General features: G+C 49.3%; 1 protein-coding gene across 2 annotated transcripts; it reads right to left on the reverse strand.

The window, feature by feature from the left end:
• Positions 1 to 178: 178 nt before the first annotated feature.
• Positions 179 to 8,100, reverse strand: WBP2 (WW domain binding protein 2). Of its 2 annotated transcripts, XM_049860851.1 has the most exons (9): positions 8,005 to 8,094; positions 6,061 to 6,188; positions 5,751 to 5,859; positions 4,492 to 4,627; positions 3,500 to 3,592; positions 2,585 to 2,719; positions 2,229 to 2,351; positions 1,460 to 1,536; positions 179 to 1,335 (listed from the first exon to the last, which is right to left on the reverse strand). In XM_049860851.1, exons 2-9 carry the CDS (start codon positions 6,165 to 6,167, stop codon positions 1,282 to 1,284), a joined length of 834 nt encoding a protein of 277 aa, XP_049716808.1. In that variant the 5' UTR covers positions 6,168 to 6,188; positions 8,005 to 8,094; the 3' UTR covers positions 179 to 1,281. The 2 variants fall into 2 exon arrangements, with proteins under 2 accessions (XP_049716808.1, XP_049716809.1); XM_049860852.1 differs by lacking the exon at positions 6,061 to 6,188 and having other exon boundaries at positions 8,005 to 8,100.
• Between the last annotated feature and the right edge of the window lie 13,052 nt (positions 8,101 to 21,152).

Consider the following 21,152-nt stretch of genomic DNA (forward strand, 5'->3'; position numbering starts at 1 on the left):
GGGAACAGAGGCAGGAGAGGGCCAGCAGGGAGAAGGAAGGCTGAGGCCCAGTGGGGACCAGATGTGCCTGAGAACAAGGGACTCTCGTGGGAAGGGAGCCACCCTGAGCCCCCTCCCAGCCCTCAGCAGCCAGACAGCTATCCTCCCCACAGCTGTCCTCAGTCACCACACAGAGCCAGGCAGTCATTACTTCATTTTTGCTACTTCACATTTTCGGCAAACAAATCAAGGTGCAAACAGGGTTTATTTCACATTAATATATTAACTGGATTTCTGTCAAATAAATAGGGAGTTCTCTTTAAATAACCATCTTCTCACTTCAAGGCCAGTCCAGGAGCGAATGAGAGCAAATTTTAGTGCACCGGAGGCCTATCACCAACCAGGCAGGAAGCACAAAGGGAAGGGCCGGCACAGGGCCAGGGCCAGGCCCAGCCCCAGGAGTCAGGGGCCTATCTCACAGCCCCCCAGCAGCCCTGGGGGCATGATGCGATGGACATGCACTCTCCAGTTCCAGTCTGAGAACCCCTTCTACAGGAAAAGAGATGAGAAAAGGCAAGGGAAACAAATTCCAGAAACGCGAGCAGGGAAGCTGAGGGGCTTCCTCTCAGCTACTGTGGCCTTGGCCTGATGCCACCCAAGCCCTGGCAGCTCACTTTAAAGCTCCAAAGTCACGCAGAGGTGGCAACAGAATGACCAAGGACAGGAAAGGGAAAGGAAGGTGGTGTGGCCAGGGCTGGGCCTGGGCTGGGAATGGAATGTGGACAGTCAGTCAGGCGGGACTGCAGCCTCCCACGGCCAGAGCCAGGCCAGTGGAGGGAATGTGGGTGGACCTGGCAGGGGTCCCTCGGTGGAAGGCGCCAGACTCCCTTCCAGGCCTGGTCTGCTGAGCTCAGGGGGTTAAAGGCAGCTGATACACAGTGGCTATCAAGATGAGAGACTGGACTGCAGTGGAGGAGGTGGCCAGAGAGTCCCTCCCTGGGGAGAAGCTACTCGAGGGAAACAGGAACAAGGGGGCACCCACGCTCCTGAGGGAGCCCCAGAGATGGAGGGGGAAGCTTGGCTGACAGTGCCCATGGGCTCTGAGCTAGTGTGGGAAGCTGGGAGGCACCTCTCTACAGACAAGGGTTCCCCACTTCCCCCAACGCTAGTTCCTGCTTGCTGTTTATCATCCAAACTGGAAGAAACAAGGCCCTCCCTACGCCTCCCCGAGCCCCAGACTTGGTCCCAGGGGAGGGGTAGGAAGGAGCAATGAGTGGTGGGTGCCAGTGCAGCGTGACGGGTCTACTGGGTCTTCTTGTCTTCCGGGGGGTAGTAGGGAGGTGGTGGAGGCTGGTTCTGAAGAAGAAAAGAAAGATCACGTTAGAAGTTTCAAAGCAAGGCACAGTTTCTCCCACCCTTCAGTCCCAGTAAAGAGTGGCAGAGGGGCTGGGCCCAGGCCCCCCAGCCACCTCGCACTCACCGTGGGCATGTAGACGTTGTGTGGGTTGCCTGGGTTGTAGTAGGCGCTGGCAGCTGCTTCGGCGGCCTTGGCCTCAGCTGCAGGAGAGCAAACACATGCACAGTAAGCTCAGGCGACAAGCCCTTTTCCCGTCCTCTTTCACCTTCCCCTTGAGCTCAGCCTGGGGTGGAAGGGCCGGGCCTGACCCCTGGCCGCCTGCTGCTCAGGGACCCAGTCCCGTCAATAAAAACAGCAGTGTGAATTCACTCAGTGCTTTCCACGTGCTAAGCACTGACCTTTCCTGATTCTCTGTGTGTCTCCCCTCACCTAGCCTGCACCACGAATCTACGGGGTCGGAACTGTGAACCACCAGTCTGTTCTGACTCAGTGGCAACCCCATGTGTCACAGGAGAACTTTGTTCCATACAGTTTTCAATGGCTGATTTTTCAGAGGCAGACTGCCAGGCCTTTCTGCCAAGGCACCTCTGCGTGGACTCGAGCCTCCAACCTTTTGCTTAGCAGCTGAGAGTCAACCGTTTGCACCCCCCAGGGACTCTAATAACTGTTACTATCTGTTCTGTGGATGAAAAAGCTGAGCTATAGCAGGGAGGTGTTCCTGACCAGCTAAGGAATAAAGTGGGGACCGGACCCCAGCCCTTCACCATCAGGCTGCCACACAGCCTGTTCTGATCAGAAGTGTCCTGTCCCTAAGCTTAGGGGAGCCCCTAAGCCTGGGCTCGTTCATCACGTGGGGCTCCAGCCAGCTGGGGCCCCCCGGCAGAACGCTTACCTGCAGGAGTGGAGGGGACGTCAGGGCCACTGACAGGAGGCTCCATGGGCCCAGGATAGGGCGGTGGCGGGGGCTGCATGTACCCCATGGCCCCATCCATCATGGGAGGTCCTGGATAGAACTCTGGCAAGAGAGTGACAGGGACCCAGTGAGCACCTTGGCCCCACTCCCTGGGGAAGGCTGCCCCTGGAGCCGCACGCAGCCCAACTCCTCAGCCAGGCCTTCCGAGGTCTAGTCAGCTCCTCAGTTATTCCTGAAGCGGGTCAAAGAGCAAGTCTCCCTCGACAACCCCCTGGCCTGAGTAGGGGCGGTTACTGTGTGGGTGGGGTGAGGGGTGGGCAGCAAAGGACACTCACCAGGTGGGGGCGGTGGATAGGGGTAGCCAGGAGGGCAGGGGTACACTCCATTGGCGACGGGCGGGGCAAAGACATAGGCCCCGCTGGGCATGTAGGAGTACCCATAGGCTCCACTGGGGGCTTCACCTCGGGAGGCTATAAGCACAAGGGGAAAGAGACGTGAGCGTCACTTGCCTAGGTGGCTGGGGAGAGGGGGGCACCACCGACCGCTGAAGGAGCTGCAGGGTCCAGGAGTGTGCACAGCAGATGTCCCTCACCCCACCCCACTCAACTCCCCACCCCACACCTGAGTCGGCCTCAGGCAGGGATGAGGCGAAGGACAGAGGGTGGGGAGAGAGGGCAGAGACGAGGGGAGAGGCACCCAGGGCAGGGGGCCCAGGGCAGGGGTCGGGGGTGGACAGAGGGGTCCACGGCAGGGGTCGGGGGTGGACAGAGGGGTCAAGGGCAGGGGTGGAGGACGGAGAGAGGCAAGGACTGTGAAAGGAGTAAAGGAGGAGCTGGGTGAGGGTCGGAACGAGGCGAGGATGTCTGCTGAACACACCACTTGGTAACTTAAAAAAAAAAAAAAGCGCCTGTTTAATGGTTCAGTTGTTTGTTTGTATGAAGTCTGTTAAAATGTCCTTGGGCCCAAAGAGCTTTGTCAAAATGCCGTAAACCTGCCCCAGGTGGGTGTACTGTGAGGTAGAGGACAGAGGTGATGCTAATTACAAGCTCCTTCCAACTCCCAGCCCTGGTCAGCCCAGTGCCCAGAGATTAGCTCTTGAGTGCTTAAAAAACAAAATGAAGAATCAGCAAACTCAAACAAACAAATAGTAAAAAAAACCCAAAACAAACAAGCAAAAAAAAAAAAAAACACACATCCAGGGTGCTCTTGGCCCCTAATTTTCAGAGTTTTTTGTTTTTTTTTTTTAATACCTTGAGATGCGACCTGTAGCATTCGCTGCCCAAACTCAATGGCGCCCCCTGCCGTAAAGATCAACTTGTAGGAAGCAGAGCCTTCCCAGCCACCTGAGAAAGAGAAAAGAGTGAACAAACAGCTTAGGAAATCACAGTAGGTTATGTCCAGAGAGATGGCTATTTAGCCTCTCTAGGCCCCCCATTCATCGCCTGGAGGCTTCTGGGAAAAGGCTGGCTAGACAGCAGGTGGGATCTGACAGGTACTTCTCCCGGCCCCTGCCCCTCTGGGCCTGCTGTCCAGTACCTCCTCGTGCCTGCTGGGGCCTTTGGAACAGGGGCTTGACCTCCCGCCCCCACCCCTGTAAGCATGCTTGTGCTAAGGCCACAAGGTTTTGGTTTTGGATCTAACGTCAAGGGGATTTCTCAGCGCCTTCTATAGAGCAGCTGGCAGCTTCGCACTCAGTAACAGCTGGCATTCAAGCTCAGGGCAGACCTCTCAGCCTGCAGAGGTCTGGGGGTGGACCTCTGGCCCCTCTAACCTGGCTTCGGCCCAAGAGGAGGCCGTGAGCTCTCAGTCGCAAGGCATGGCCCAGCTGGTGTGGGGGAGGCGAGTTCACCGCAGAGGTCTTGGGACTGTGGACATGCCCGGCTTGTCACAAAGGGGAAGTTCCCTTTCCCTGCTCTACCAAAAGGCCCCTCTCAAGAGCAGGATCCAGCTCCTTCCATATCTAAAACCTGAAGACATGCCCAGGGGCACAGCAAGCCTTTGTGCTTAGTTGTCAATCTTTCTGCTGATCTCACTGTCTGCAAGGCATTTCAGCTCTTGGCAACCAAGACCCATCTCTGCTGACCAGCTGCCAGCCCACCTGTAGGTCTTGGGAGTTAATACAGATCTAGATGTCACAGCTAGGGTGGTAAGGGTCCACAGAGGACGCCTATAAGGCATCAGTCAGAGCCCCGGAGCGCCTCTCTGGGAGCCCTGCCTGGGTCCCTGAGTTCCTGTCACCCACCTCCTGCTTCAGCCTTCACAGTCCCCTTGATGTAGTTTGCACCAAACACAGGCTGCTTGATCTCACAGTCCTTCATCAGATAAAAGGGCATCATGAAGGACTGCATGGCGTCCTTCCCCTTTGACAGAAAAATGACCTGCAGGGAGAGAGAACAAGGCTGTCACCACCTGGACTAGAGCCCGTTTTGCCGTCACTTCCTGCCTGCTTCCTGTGTGCAATGAGTTGGTTCTCTGCATGTTGGGTGCCCATGCCAGGATCTAGTGGCCCCAGAGCTCCGGACACTCCTGGTAGCTTCTGAAAGTAAATGGCCTTCTGCGTAGTCTAGCTGGAGAAAAATGTGTTGCACGTAGCAGTCTCTGTGAAAAGGATAGACTGTTCTCTAATTTAAGTGGTGATAAGGAGGTGGTGGAAGCGGTGCCTAAGTAAACGGGCCTGCGGAGTTCGGGGAAGACCAGGAAGGGGCGAGGCCTGGATTCCTGAAAAGGAGGTCTGCTTCTAGCCTGAGCTTCACAGAACTGAGACCGGTGAAGTGGCAGGGCAGCGTCAGTCAGTTCCTGGCAAATGGGCTGCCATCCCTACAGCATGCCACTCTGCCCCAACAGCAATAGAGCCATCCACCCCCTGCTTGGTGTAACACCCTTGGGTGTTATAACCATGGCTAGAATGTGCGAGCGAAGATGCCAACTTGAACCCCCAAAGACGGGGTTTTGTGACACCCCACTCCCTGCTTCTCTCCTTCAATGTCTATAAGGCTAACCCTTGGGGAGCTATAGGCATTATCCTCCGGAAACCTCTCAGAGTCTGGGTGGGTAACTCTCCACCCCCCCAGGAATGCCCTGCCACTTCTCACTCTGTGGGTTTGCCAGGCTCTCTATCCAGTCCAGAGGGCGAGGCCATGCTGCTGGGTTCTGGCTGCACATTTGTCACTCTGAGTGTACATGGAAGCCCCACCGGCTACTCTGACAGAAAACGAGATAATAAAGCCTCTCTACTCCAGGCCTGGGTCATGCTAGCAGCCACATCCAACGACACAGAGACTTCACAGTGGCAGCTTTGGAATCTGCGTGGATCCGTTGCCCAGAGACCAGGTCAGCTACATAAGGAGGTCAGTGGGTCTAGAATCTGGGAGCGTGTGACTGAGAAACACAGAGCAAGGGTTCAGAGGCCAATGGACCCACGAGGCCAAGGCGGACCTGAGACTCACACCCCCTTTCGAGGGCAACGAGCCTCAAAACCAACTGTCCCTCTATGCGACTCACCCGGTACGGGGTCAGGTAGGCAGTGCCTTTCTTGGTCCCTCTGAAGGCCTCAGGCACGTTTCTCATGTCGCTGAATGTAAGTTCCACATGGTCATAGGACATCAGGATGCTGTGACAAGAGGGGACAGGCTGAGATGAGACTGTGTGGAAACAGGTTCTGGACCTCCTGGGACTGGGCCTTCCAGGTGAGCAGTCGCCTATTAGCAGCTGTCCAGCACCCCCTCTCGTATAAATGGAGGAAACCATTAATACACCCGTCAACGACACGTACAAGGTGGAGTTCCGGAGAAGTCCTCCAAAGCTCACTTACACAGCCCTCACGTGACCAGCGCAGTCACGAGACGCCAAAGCCCCTCCAGAGGCAGGATGGATGATCTGGGTTAATGCTTCTATTTTGTGATAGGTGTTCTGTTCCATTTCTTGATTTGTTTCTTATGCCTATATAAAAATTCTAAGATGTGACTTTGTAGCTTAAAAAAAAGGCTTCCTTTAGGGTTCCTTTAAGCCTGAGATTCTTTACCTGGGCCCACCAGGACCGGATCGGGGAGCCCTTGAAATGCCTGCGCATGTTCATTGCTCTGGGAGGGCCCCTTGGTCTCATTACCCTCAAAAGGGTTCACGAAGATTAAGATTCACTGTTTTCAACATCAGAGGCCCTGGGTGATGCAAACGCTTAACACGCTAAGGTGCTAATCAAAGGCTGTAGGTTTGAGTCCACCCAGAGGAGCTGTGGAAGAAATGCCTGGTGATCTACTTCTGAAAAATCAGTACTGAAAACCCTATGGAGCCCAGTTCTACCCTGATACATACGGGGTCACCATGAGTCAGAATTGACTCAATGGCAACTTGTTTGGTTTATTTTAAACATTGGCTTTAAATTTCAATTATTATATATACATTTTTTTTTTTTTTTCCCCAGAAATGAGGCCGAAGAATCTCCTAAAGCTAGGCACACCCTACTTTAATACTCATGGAGCACTGAACCAGGTAGGAGGACGAGCAAAATAGATTTTTGTCTCAGAAAAGTCCTGCTGAGAGAGAAAGAAAAACAGCCCCAGGAGATGTTCCCAAGAGTGTTTGCCCAGAGCCAGGAACTGGCTGCACACAGACAGCTACAAACCAGTGAGCAGTATGAGGTTTCTGATTATAAAACAAAAAGGTCAAGTTCACACGGCTCCATTTGTCTCCTTCCACCTCCCAAATATAACATTCTTGACTGGGGAGGGGAGCGGGATAAGTGGAAAAGAGAACTGATAATAGAAAAGCACAGCTCACAGAAATGACTAGAAACAGTCGGGGTATCTGGGTAGGTTAAGATGGAGGGGGAGTCAGAATTCGGAAGTCCGAGTTCATCCTAACTGTCTCCTCTGACTCATCGAGCACTCCCAGGTGACAGGTCCCGAGCTGGATGCTGGCCCTGACTCCATCATTTCTCCTCTGGTGACTCAGGTTCCTAAGCTCCTTCTGACTCCAAGATAAGCACGTTTCAAATGAGGGCTGGCTGGTCTGATTCTCAGTGGCCAAAAATCTAGAGGGCAGAGAGCCATGCCCACGTTGAAGGAGAGAAGAATCAATTGGGCAAGCATGTGACAAGAGGCAAGGGACCAACCTTCACAAGGACCCGCACCGTGCCAGGAACTGTCAGACACTTGACAAACAGTATCTATTTCACATTTGGAGCCTCAGCTTCTCTGCAGTTAAGCCTATTGACTTGGGTCAGGACTCATTTCCTGGAATCCCATCTCTGTTATTTACAGCTCTATGATCTCGCCAAGTTATTTACCCTCTCTGTTCTTTAGATTTCCTACCAGTAAAATGTGTATAATAGTATCTGCCGCACAAAATGGTATGTATTAAATTGGGTAGAACAGGCGCAGGGCCCGACACGTAGCAAGGTAGTAAACAACCGATAAATGACAATTATGTTTGTCTAAGGCTCTTCCCAGCTCTTATTAAAGTCATCAACTCTAGGAAAGGGGCTCAACACCCACCCCTGGGGTCCATCTCTCTCCTGAAACCCCGTCCCCTCCCTGCCGAGTCCCCTCCGCAGCTGATCGAAACATTCCGGCCCCACCCCCGCGACCCACCCACCTCCCTCCAGCCCTCCCCCCAGCCGTTACCCCTCCCCCCCCTCCGCCGCACCTCATCAGTTTCTCCTCCTTATGGGTTTATTTCCCACATCCCACCGCCCACTGGCTGCGCCATAGACACCCGCCCTTCAGCCCCCCCCAGGATTCTTCCGCAGTGTTTTCACCTCTCGGTGTTGTTGACGATCACTCCGCCACCCTCCGAGTGATTCTTGTTGAGCGCCATAGTCTCGGAAACGGGTCCCGAGACTCTCAGTGCAGTGCGCTTGCGCCCCTCTTTGGCCCGCCCCCAGTGGCGTCGTTCGTATTAGAGTCAGCCAATCATAGGTCTTGAGCGGAGGCTGGGCCAACCACCTGATCCCTCACGTCACGTGCTATGGTTTACTCCCTGTTCCTTCTACTTCCGCCTGCGTCACAAACTAGGTGAAGACTACAAGTCCCAGGAGGTAATGCTCTGGCAACCTCGACCTCTCCCTATGCTAATGAAAGGATGCATTCTGGAACTTGTAGTCTCCCAGATAAGAGGCCTGGATTGACTAACCCTAAACCTGTGTGGGAACCGAACAACAAACAAGAAGACCCGTGTGCAGGAGCCCTCGTGGCGTAGTGGTTACAGTGCTTGGCTGCTAACTGATAGGTCGGCGGGAGGATATTTGGGAGAAAGATTTGGCAGTCCGCTTCCTAAAGATTTGAGCCTCGGAAACCCTGTGGGGCAGTTTTACTCTGTCCCATAGGGTCACTTTAAGTCGGAATGGACTCTACGGCAAGGGGTTTGGTTTTTGGTTTTGAATCTTGTGAACTCCCCACCCTCACCCTCAGTGAGAATCCACTGCCATCGTGTCGATTCCGACTTATAGTGAATGGAAACCCTGGAGGTCTAGTGGTTAAGAGCTACAGCATGGTATATTGAATATACCACGGACTGCCAGAAGAAGGAATAAATCTGTCTTAGAAGAAGTACAACCAGAATGCTCCTTAGAAGCAAGGTTGGCGAAAACTACACCTTACATACTTTGGCCATGTTGTCAGGAGGGACCAGTCTCTGGAGAAGGCCATCATGCTTGGCAAAGTACAGGGTCAGCGGAAAAGAGGAAGACCCTCAAAGAGGTGGATTGACACAGTGGCTGCAACAATGGGCTCAAGCATAAGGACGATTGTGAGGATGGCGCAAGACCAGGCAGCGTTTCCTTCTGTTGTGCATAGGGTCGCTATGAGTCGGAACCCACTGACGGCACCTAACAACAACAATGTTCCCGGACTTGTGTAGTCGCTAGGGTCTGTTCTCAGAGTGGTGGGGTGGCTGGTTGGCAGAGAAGAAAGGATCAGAAAAACCGTCATCCCTTTAATCAAATCAAACAGACCCACCAAGGCCGTAGGTGGGGAGCGGAGGCTGGCTCTGGCGCCCAGACGTGATCACCCCCAAGAGCCACTGTTCGGCTGGGAGCGCGCCAACCTCGCCGCCGCCTCCACCACGGCTGGCCTCGCGGCGGCGCTGCTGCCTCTAGAACGATGCTCTGGCTTTGCGTTCCGGCCCCGCCCTACGGAGTCCAGGCTGGAAGATATAAACTCCGAAAAACTGAATGAGAGACCGGCAGTCAGACCGTGTCCTTTACAAAATAGGGCTGGCTCATTTCAGCCTGTGACCCAGCACTGGGCGTGCCTCACGGCTTTGGCTATCTAAACCCCGCGACCCGGAGGCGGATCTTTGAGGGGGAACGTGGGGACCTGTCTCATGGAGGGTTCTGGTCTATCTTTAATCTTAAGGGAGCCTAGTTTTTTTTTAAGCAGACTGCAGATTTCCCAACACGTCATGACCAACCTCGTGATCCACCTGCGTGGCTATTTGAGTGAGATTTCCCAGATAAAGGATCGAAAACCCACCTCACCAGACAAGATCATGAAACAGACAACAGTCTTCTGTGAAGTCTTGTGCAAGATCAAGTTGGACCATGAGGACAACTGTAATTAATTAAGGATGGACATGATGAAATCTACCCCAACTGGTTACATTAATTCTGGTGCATGTGATCTATAAACCGAACCCGGTGCCATCGAGTCGACTCTGACTCATAGCGACCCTATAGGACAGGGTAGAACTGACCCATAGAGTTTCCAAGGGGCGCCTGGCGGATTCAAAGTGCCCTCCCTTTCCTTGGTTAGCAGCCTTAGCACTTAACCACAAGGCCACCAGGGTTTTGTGCAGGGGTTAAAAAGAATTGTCTAACTCTGGGTAGTGACCTGGAAACCCTGGTGGTGTAGTGGTTAAGTGCTATGGCTGCTAACCAAAGAAAGGGACGGCACTTTGAATCCGCCAGGCGCTCCTTGGAAACTCTATGGAGCAGTTCTACTCTGTCCTATAGGGTCGCTATGGGTTGAAATCGACTCGACAGCACTGGGTTTGGTTTGGTTTCTTGGTTTGGGTGGTGACCTAGAAAAATTGTTAAGGTATATCAAGTAAAGAATGGTGCATAAATATGCTTCCATTCATATAAAAAATAGGAGCTATGTAAATGGTAAGGAGCCCTGTTGGCACAGAGGTTAGGCATTCCATTTGGCCGGTGGTTTGAACCCACCAGTTGCTCCATGGGAGAAAGATGCGACAGTCGGCTTCTGTAAAGATTACAGCCTTGGAAACCCTATGGGGCAGCTCTACTCTGACCTATAGGGTCATTATGAGTCAGAATCGACTCGATGGCAACTTTTTTTTTTTTTTTTTTTTAACGTAAATGGTTAATGTCCTTGGCTGCTAACTGAAAGGATGGAAGTTTGAGTTCACCCATAGGCACCTCAGAAGAAAGGCCTGGTGATCTACTTCCAAAAAATCAGCCATTGAAAACCCTGTGGAGCCCAGTTCTACTCTGACACATGGGGTCTCCCTGAGTTGGACTCACCTGGACAGCGACTGGCTTTTATGTATATATGTACATATGGAGCTCTGGTGGCAAAGTGGGTAAGAGCTCCCGCTGCTAACCAAAAGGTCGGCAGTTTGAATCCACCAGCCACTCCTTGGAAACCGTATGGGGCAGTTCTACTCTGTCCTATAGGATCAGTATGAGTCAGAATTGACTCAGTGGCAATGGGTTTGGTTTAGTTTTATATAATATATATTTAATTTCTGGAAATATCCACCAGAAAATGTGGTATTATCCCTATGAGACATGGGTCCGGCAGTTTGGGGTGGGGTGGTGACCCAATTGGAGCCTTGGTGGAGAAGTAGTTAAGAGGTCAGCTGCTAGCCAAAAGGTCAAGAGTTCGAGTCCACCAGCTGCTTCTTGGAAACCGTATGGGGCAGTTCTACTGTGTTCTATAGGGTCGATATGAGCCGGAATCGACTCCACAGCAATGGGTTTGGGTTTTCTTTTTTTGGTTTAGTGACCCAATTTGCATTACATACTCTTTGGCTTTTTTTACTATGTACATTTTTAAATAATAATAAATTTCATAAAGAAAGAGAACATCCACCCAGCATTGGGTCTGCAAGAATGTCTGCTCTAAGGATCATAAAAAGGAAGGTGGGAACAACAGTCCAGCCCCACCCTCACCCCTTTGCCAAACTAGGTTGGAGGCAGAGGCAGCTCTAGGTTTGGTGGGACCCGAGCTTATATGATTTCAGAGTCCCTCTTTAAAGAACAAATAAACGGTGAGTACAAAATACCTGTGGCCACACTGAGGCCTCCTGACAGGAGGGGAAATTCGATGAAGAGAAAGTGGGAATGGAAAGAGATAGCAGGCTTAAGAGATTTCGGCTAAAATGTCTGACTTATGCAAATTTTATAAAAACATATAGCTATGTGAACACTTTGCTAGGGCCACTCCCAGGCCTTGGATGGGGCCTGTTGTTTCCAGCACCCACACTGAAGGGCTCGGTGACAGTTCACTGCTGAACCCAGTCAGCAGTGACAGCCTCTCTCTGGGCCTGGGCCTCAGAACTCTGACCCCTCCTGCCTTCTATCCTACACAGCATCTCATAGGTGCTGCCTATTTCTAAACCAAAACAAAAAAACAACCCAAACCCATTGCTCTCGAGTTAATTCCAATTCATTGAGACCCTATAGGACAGAGCAGAACTGCCCCATTGGGTTTCCAAGGAGTGGCTGGTGGATTCGAACTGCCCGCCTTGTGGTTAGCAGCTGTAGCACTTAACCACTACCACCAGGGTTTCCAAGGCAGTTATCTTTACGGAAGCAGACTGCCACATCTTTCTCCTGCAGAGCAGCTGATGGGTAAACAGCGGACCTTCCAGTTAACAGCCGAGCACTTAGCCACTCCACCACCGGGTCTCCCGAACCCATTGCCATTGAGCCAATTCTGATTCAAAGCAACTCTGTATGATGATGATGAGAGATGATGAGCCTGTTTCCAGTAACAATCATCTTTTTTCATGGTATCGTGGAAGAAAGGCCTGGTGATCTGCTTCTGTTAAGATTATAGCCAAGAAAACCCTATGGAGCAGTTCTACTCTGTGACATACGGGGTTGTCATGAGTCAGAATCTACTCAACAGCAAGTAACGACAACAACGTAATTGCCCCTGTGCTCAGAATGGGTAAAGGGGTGCTTGAGATATCGCCCCCCTCACCCCCAGGCCAACCACTAGGTAGAACCCCTGAGCCAGCCACCTCCTGACCCCAAGAAGCTTCATCTCTTTCCCCATGTAAGCTGAACAAATATCATGCTTTATGCTGAACAAATCTGGTTTTCTGTGAGTGCCATATTACAAAGGCTCAGGGCACTTAACCAGATGGGGGCTTTTGATTCTTTTTTCAACCTTACCCACAGTAAGAAACACATTTTATATCAGGACCAACACACACATGTATAAGTGAAGCAGAGAGTAAAAACCTGTTTGGGGCTGAAAGAGTAAAAACCAGAAAAAAGGCAGTCCTGCGTTAATCAGGCTGGGAGGAAAGACACAGATAACCCCTCAGCAAGGAGGAAGCAGTGTTTCTCCCGAGGTCACGCAGCAGCTACACATGGCATAATGACCCCCCCTTTGAGCAAGGCCTGCTTTCTTAACAAGGACACCCTTAGACCCACTTCGCAATTCTGGGCTGATACCGGGGATGCCCTATGGATAAAGCACTCCCATTGTGACAGCACCCAATCCTCATTAAACCTGTTGCCACTGAGCCAATTTCAACTCAAAGCAACACTTAGAACAGAGTAGAACTGCCCCATAGGGTTTCCAAAGATGTAATCTTTACGGATGTCTACTGTCACATCTTTCTCTTGTGGAATGAGCAGCTGGTGGGTTTGACCTTTTGGTTAGCAGCAAAGCGCTTAACTACTGTCCCACCAGGACCCCTTCCAATTCAATCCCTATTAACCCCTGCTTTTTCTAATCCTCCTAGAAACACCAACCAATCCATAACTTGCTTTCAGGAAGCCCATTAACCAAACCTGATTCCGACTCATAGTGATTCTATAGGATAGAGTAGAACTGCTCCATAGGGTTTCCAAGGCTGTAATCTTTATAGAAGCAGACTGCCACATCTTTCTCCAGCAGAGTAGCTGGTGGGTTCCAACTGCCAACCTCTCAGTTAGCAGCTGAGCACTTAACCACTGCACCACCAAGGCTCCTGAAACAATACCTACCCTTATTATACTGTGTGCTGCTTAAGAAAATGTTCTTGTTTCTTCGGTTTTGAGCACATGGGAAAGTTTTGTTGCCATCTTGCATCCAAAGGTAAAGCCCCTTGGAGAACCAATTCCAAGGTTCACTCTTGGATACAGATCCAACTACCAACAACATTCTTTAAAAAGATGGAAAAACTAATCATTAACTTTATATGGAAAGGGAAGAGGCCCCGGATAAGTAAAGCACTATTGAAGAAGAAAAATAAAGTGCATTACCTGATCTCAGAACCTACTATACAGCTACAGTAGTAAAAACAGCCTGGTACTGGTACAATGACAGATACATTGACCAACGGAACGGAATTGAGAAACGAGATGTAAATCCATCCATCTATGGTCACCTGGTCTTTGACAAGGGCCGAAAGTCCATCAAATGGGGGAAAAGACAGTCTTTTTAACAAATGGTGCTGGCAAAACTGGATGTCCACCTGCAAAAAAATGAAACAGGACCCATACCTCATACCATTGTACAAAAACTAACTCAAAATGGATCAAACATGTAAGTATAAAGCCAAAAACTATGAAGTTCATAGAAGAAAAAATAGAATCAACGCTAGAGGCCTTAATACACGGCTTTAACAGGAACCAAACCACAACCAAAAATACACAAGCTCCAGAGGATAAGCTAAATAACTGGGATCTCCTAAAAATTAAACAATTATGCTCATCAAAAGACTTCACCAAAAAAGTAAAAAGAGAACCTACAGCTGGGAAAAAATATTTGGCTATTACAAATCAGACAAAGGTCTAATCTCTAAAATCTACAAGAAAACCCAGCATCTCTACAACAAAAAGATAATCCAACCAAAAAATGAGCAAAGAAAATGACCAACACTTCACCAAAGAAGACATTGAAGCGGCCAACAGACACATGAGAAAATGCTCACAATCTCTAGCCATCAGAGAAATGCAAATCAAAACCACAATTAGATACCATCTCACCCTGCATTACTGGCACGAATCAAAAAAACAGGAAATAAATGTTGGAGAGGCTGTGGGGAGATCCAAACTCTTATGGACTGATGGTGGGAATGCAAAATGATCCAACCATTTTGGAAAATAATATGGCACTTCCTTAGAAAGCCAGAAATAGAAATACCACATGATCCAGCAATCCCACTCCTAGGAATCTATCCCAGAGAAATAAGAGTTGTCATATGAATAGACATATGCACACTCATGTTCACTGCAGCATTGTTCACAACAGCAAAAAGATGGAAATGACCTAGGTGCCCATCAACAGATGAACGGATAAACAAACTGAGGTACATACACACCATGGAGTACTACTCAATGATAAAGGACAACAATGAATCTGTGAAACATCTCATAACGTGGGTGAATCTGGAGGGCATTATGCTGAGTGAAATAAATCAACCACAAAAGGACAAATGTTGTATGAGACCACTACTGTAAAAACTCATGAAAAGGTTTACGTACAAAGAGAAACAATCTTTGATGTTGTGGGGGGAGGAGAGGGGGATGTAAAAACACTTAATAGACAATAGATAAGTGGTGACTTTGGTGAAGAGCAAGACAGTATACCATACTGGGGAAGCCGGCACAACCTGTATGAGGCAAGGTCATGGAAGCTCTGTAGACACATCCAAACTCCCTGAGGGACTGAACTTCTGGCCTGAGGACTGTGGGGACCATGGTCTCGGGGAACATCTAGCTCAACTGGCATAACATAGTTTATAAAGAAAATGTTCTACATTCTACTTTGGTGAGTAGCATCTGGGGTGTTAAAAGCCTGTGCGTGGACATCTGGGATACTCCACTGGTCTCACCCCCTTCTCGAGCAAGGAAGAATGAACAAACCTAAAGAGAGAAGGGAAAGTGGAACACATCTACCACAGCCTCCACTGGACCGAGTCTAGTAAAATTAGATGGTACCTGGCTACCACCACTGACTGCCCTGACATTGATCACAATAGAGGGTTCCGGACAGAGCTGGAGAAAAATGTAGAACAAAATTCTAACTCAGAAAGAAAGACTAGACTTGCTGGCCTGACAGAGACTGGAGAAACACTGAGAGTATGGCCCCCAGACACCCGTTTAGCTCGGTAATGAGGTCACTCCTGAGATTCACCCTTCAGCCAAAGACTGGACAGGCCCATGGAACAAAACAAGACTAAAGGGGCGCATCAGCCCTGGGGAAGGGACTGGAAGGCAGGAGGGAACGGGAAAGCTGGTAATAGAGACCCAGGGTTGAGAAGGGAGAGTGTTGACGTGTTGTGGGGTTGTTAACCAATGTCATATAACAATGTGTGTACTAACTGATGAGAAGCTAGTTTGTTCTGTAAACCTTCGTCTAAAGCTCTATTTAAAAAAAAAAAAAAAGGATTCACTTGGAAAGAACAGTTTATAGGAAAAGGGAAGTAACTGTCAGAGAGCCATTGTTGGGCCAGAGGTCACCGGGCTCCTGAACAACAGCTGGGTGGGTGGGTAAGGAGTTTCCCAGAACAAATCTTAATCCCATTAAAGTTTATCTAAAAGTTGCTTAAGCACTTTATCATCTATACTAATTTCTTCCCAGAAGGAGATTGTGAATTCCAACAGATTAAAAAAAAAAAAATTGTCCAAGACCAGGTTTGGAACCATTTTTATTTTATAGTGTGATATTTTTTTTATACTCTGATATTTTCTGTTATATTTTTGTCATTAAAAAAATGCTAATTGCTACTCAATGAATTGGCTTTTGTCCCTGAATAGTGCAAATGACAGAGCCCTGGTGGTGCAGTGGTTAAGAGTTCAGCTGCTAACCAAAGGGTTGGCAGTTCCAATCTACCAGCTGGTCCTTGGAAAACCTATTGGGCAGTTCTACTGTGTCTTATAGGGTCACTATGAGTCGGAATCAACTGGACAGCAACGGGTTTGTTTTCTTTTCAGTTTTGGTGAGAGTGATTAAGGGTTTGACTAATGGCTGAAAGGTTGGCACTTCGAACCCCCTCAGAAGTGCCTTGGAAGACAGGCCTGGCCATCTGCTTCTGAAAGATCACAGCCTTGAAAACCCTATAGAGTAGTTTTGCTTTGCGCACATGGGGTTGCCATGAGTCAGAATTGACTCAATGGCAATTAAAAACAACAGCAAAATTGCCTTTGCAATCCACAGTTTGAAAATCCCTGTTTCAGAAGCAAAACCAGAGTTAGGGTTGAGTGGTTGGAGAGCAGGAGTGAAGGAGGGTGCTGAAGTTGAGGTCAGCACCCAATCCCATGTAAGGCTGGGGCCCACACTCACCCAACTCCTGGCGCTAAAGCTGTCCCGTACTTATGGTGCCCAAAGAAGGACCCTAAAGGGTTCTATAGGTGTGATTTAGGTAATTCTCAACTCCCTGGTGTGACAGGAGAGTTTTTTAGATAACAGTTTTTTGCTTCGCTCTTGTGGTGCGATGGGTGGTTTTTGTGTGGCCCTTCTCACCGTGGCCTTATAACTCCCATCCAAGTGATTAGGTGGGATTATATAAATAAAGGTAACTGTGGCCCACCAAGGGGATTGAATAGCTTGCTAATAATGCACGTAAAGTTCATGGCACCCTTGTGGGGGTGGGAATATGCAGATAAGGTCTATGGAAACTTAATGAAGGGTTTGTTCAATTTTGTCATCCTGCTAGGCTTAAAATGTATCGACAGGGAACTGCCAGAAATTCAGGCCGGATTCAGAAGGGGACGTGGAACCAGGGATATCATTGCTGATGTCAGATGGATCCTGGCTAAAAGCAGAGAATGCCAGAAGGGTGTTTACCTGTGTTTTATTGACTATGCAAAGGCATTCGACTGTGTGGATCATAACAAATTATGGATAACATTGCGAAGAATGGGAATTCCAGAACACTTAATTGTGCTTACATAGATCAAGAGGCAGTTGTTTGGACAGAACAAGGGGATACTGATTGGTTTAAAGTCAGGAAAGGTGTGTGTCAGGGTTGTGTTCTTTCACCATACCTATTCAATCTGTATGCTGAGCAAATAATCCAAGAAGCTGCACTATATGAAGAACCAGGCGTAAGGACTGGAGGAAGACTCATTGACAACCTGTGTTATGCAGATGACACAACCCTGCTTGCTGAAAGGGAGGAGGACTTGAAGCACTTACTTACATACTCAAGACCACAACCTTGAGTATGGATTACACCCAAACATAAAGAAAACAAAAATCCTCACAACCGGACCGATAAGCAACATCATGATAAACGGAGAAAAGATTGAAGTTGTCAAGGATTTCATTTTACTTGGATCCACAATCAGTACCACGGAAACAGCAGTCAAGAAATCAAAAGACGCATTGCATTGGGCAAATCTGCTGCAAAGGACCTCTTTAAAGTGTTGAAAAGCAAAGACATCACCTTGAAGATTAAGGTGCGCCTGACCCAAACCATGGTATTTTCAATCACTTCATATGCATGTGAAAGCTGGACAATGAATAAGGAAGTCTGAAGACAAATTGATGCCTTCGAATTGTGGTGTTGTTGAAGAATATTGAATATATCACATATTGCCAAAAGAACAAACAAATCTGTCTTGGAAGAAGTACAACCAGAATGCTTCTTTGAAACAAGGATGGCAAGACTGCATCTTACATACTTTGGACATGTTATCAGGAGGGAACAGTCCCTGGAGAAGGACATCATGTTCGGTGAAGTACAGGGTCAGCGGAAAAGAGGAAACCCTCAATGAAGTGGACTGACACAGTGGCTGCAACAATGGGCTGAAGCATAACAATGATTGTAAGGATGGCGCAGGACCGGGCAGTGTTTCTTTCTGTTGTGCATAGGGTTGCTATGAGTCGGCACCGACTCGGCGGCACCTAACTACAACGACGGGCTTAAAATGAGCCATCCCAGGGGTGGGAAGAGAAGATCTCACCACCACCAAGGAAAAAGAGCCAGGAGCAGATCGCGTTCTTTGGACCTGGGATCCCTGCACTGAGAAGCTCCTGGAACCAGGAGAGAAAGAGAGAGGATTGTAACACTGAAGATGGCAAGAAGCAATGGCAGAGAAACGGTGGCAGGAGAGAATGGCAGAAGATGGCATGGTGAGCTTCCCCGCCCACGGAGAGAGAAGGTCGAGTGCCTTTGGGCCAAGGCTTACTGGTGGAGTAGGGTGCCTCTGGGCACTTAATTGGCAGAGGTAAAAGAGCTTGGTAACACTTGCTGGAGTAGGGCAGAGGCTGAGGGCTAGAGAAAGATGTATCTGTGGGCACGGCTGGGAAGGGGCTGTCCATAGGAATCAGCCTTGGGCTGTTGATCTTGATTCTCTTTCCCCCTTATGAATTTAGAGGAGGTCAGACATCGCCCCCATACCATTTTACAACTCTCTTTTTTTTTGATGTGGTAGGTGACTCAAAAGAGTGAGGGATTTTTTTTTTTTTTATCGTGGTTTAAGTGAAAGTTTACAAATCAAGTCGGTCTCTCACACAAAAACTTATATACACCATGCTACATACACCCAATTGCACTCCCCCTAATGAGACAGCCCGCTCCCTCTCTCTACTCTCTCTTTTCATGTCTGAGGGATATTTTTTATTCTCATCCAAGAAGGTAGATAACCCTTCTTTTTCTCAGGGCTGTCTAACAGCTTTTGTTTTTCAGCTCTTGGTGAACATAGATGTTGCCAGATACTTAGAGCTTTTAGCTCTACCTAGGCTTTTGCTGGGAGTCAAGGCCTAGTGTGTGCAGCTGGAGCTATAACTCGAGGGGTGGAGGGGCAAAATGGCCAGACCTAGGGAGGGATGGGAGTCCCTGTGTGATACAAATTGTTGCCACACTTGGCTGCTAACCAAAAGGTTAGAGGATTGAGTAAACCCGGCAGTGCCTAGGAAGAAAGGCCTGGTGATCTATTTCCAAAAAGTCTATGGAGCCGAGTTCTACTGTGACAACTGGCAACTGACTGGTTTTTGGAGCTGAGACAACAGTTTGGCACAATCCCCAAACCCTGCCTTGGCCCAAGGGAGTGGAACCTTGAGGACCACTTGGGCTCAGGCAATGAACATCTCACAGCAACCCCAGTGGGGAGATGAGAAGCCCTCCCCACCCTCCAGGCACCACGTAAACCCCAGATGGTTGTTCAACTGAGGAAGACCAGTGAGCAGTTACTGTCAGGTGGATAAATTCATTCTGACTCACGGTGACCCCATGTGTGTCAGAGTGGAGCTGCGAGTGTGCTCCATAAGGTCTCCAGTGGCTGATTTTTCAGAAGCAGATAGGCCTTTTTTCCTAGGCAGCTCTGGGTGGACCGAAACCTCTAACCATTTGTACCACCCAGAGACTTCCCCCAAACACGCCTGAGACTGAATTTCTTGCCATCTTGGTGAAGGGAGAATCATAACCAGATTTTATTTGGTCTTGTTTTACATTTCTTGCACCTGAGTGTTATGGAAAAAATTCATGCCTGAAACATCAGATTTTTCACTTGGAAAAATCTTATCCTTAGCTAGTTGTCATCTCTCAAGCCAGCTAGAGAACGAAAACTCTTGGAAACTTTCTGCCGTTTACTGCTGGCTAAGGGAGCTGGTTGGAGCTGGGTGCAAAGGCCACCTGAAGCTCTCATGATCTGGAAGGGCGCTATTTCGGGTGGGTCTTTTCTGGCCGTGGGCATTTCAGCAACATAGGTTCCTTGCTAGTCCATCAGGAGGCAGAGCCAGGACACATTTGGGGCTGTTTCTGGTTGCTATGGAGAATGACTCCACCCGTGTTTCCCAACAAGGACCAGGCTCTGTCAAGTTCAATTCCCCAGACACAGCTGCAAAGCCTGTTCTGAGCAACTCCTGCTGTCTGTCAGGGTGTTTACACAAACCTCCTGCTGTCCAAGTCCACCTCTGTGCCTCCCGAACCCTAGGAATCCAGAAAGAGGCAGGCGCCTCCCAAGGTGCCCCCAGCCCAGCACTGAGGAGCCTCAGCTAGAGGGACCCCTCTGCCCTCCCCTCTCTTGGAGGGACCCTTGTGGGTCTCGGCCCCTCACTGCTATTTCTGGGTACTCCTGGAAAGATGATCAAGATGGGGTAGCTTTCTAATCAGTCTCTCTCATCCTCTTTTTTGTCCCTTTAAACCTGTTTCCAAACCTAAATAATTAAAAAACAACAACGACAACAAAAAAACTTTGCTGTTGAGTCGATTCTGACTCATAACGACCTAAATGATAGGATGAATTTAAAATTTTTTAATTAAAAAAATTTAAATGAAAATATGATTGTGTCATTTCCCCATGTAAAATACTGCCATAGCTTCCCACTGCTCTGTAGAAAAGTCCAGAGTCCTCGCCAGGCTCTGCCCTGCCACACCTGGGCTATCCACCTCACCTCTACCACTTGCCCCTTCTCCCTACACTCCAGCCTCCTGGAGTGTTCCAACCCAGTCCCCATGCCTGACCCACCCACACCCGCCCACTCTGTCTTGTTAACTCCCCCTTGTTCTTCAGGCCTCAGCTGTCCCTTCTTCAGGGAATGTCCCTCCCCCAGTCCCCTTAGGAGCCCCTTCTCATTCATAGTCCCTGTCCTTTTCTTTTATAGTACTTATCACAGCTAGGGTAGAAATCTCTGGAGGATGCAGATGATTTGTGCTCAGCTGGTGACTGAAAGTTTGGCAGTTCAAACCCACCCAGCAGCACTGCAGAAGAAAGGCCTGACAATTTGCTTCATAAAAATTATAGCCAAGAAAACCCTATGGAGCTCTTCTACTCTG

The sequence above is a fragment of the Elephas maximus genome, chromosome 19, assembly GCF_024166365.1.
Source record: "Elephas maximus indicus isolate mEleMax1 chromosome 19, mEleMax1 primary haplotype, whole genome shotgun sequence".
NCBI lineage: Eukaryota > Metazoa > Chordata > Mammalia > Proboscidea > Elephantidae > Elephas > Elephas maximus.

Bases quoted from the DNA above. Each gene is read 5' to 3' on its own strand.
- WBP2 (XM_049860851.1), bottom strand. From the start codon at position 6,167: ATGGAACAGAACACCTATCACAAAATAGAAGCATTAACCCAGATCATC. The intron at 2,720-3,499 runs GTATTAAAAAAA...TTGTGCTTATAG, and splicing joins GCTACAGGTCGCATCTCAAG to CCTCCCGAGGTGAAGCCCCC. The intron at 2,352-2,584 runs GTGAGTGTCCTT...CTCTCTTGCCAG, and splicing joins CTATCCACCGCCCCCACCTG to AGTTCTATCCAGGACCTCCC.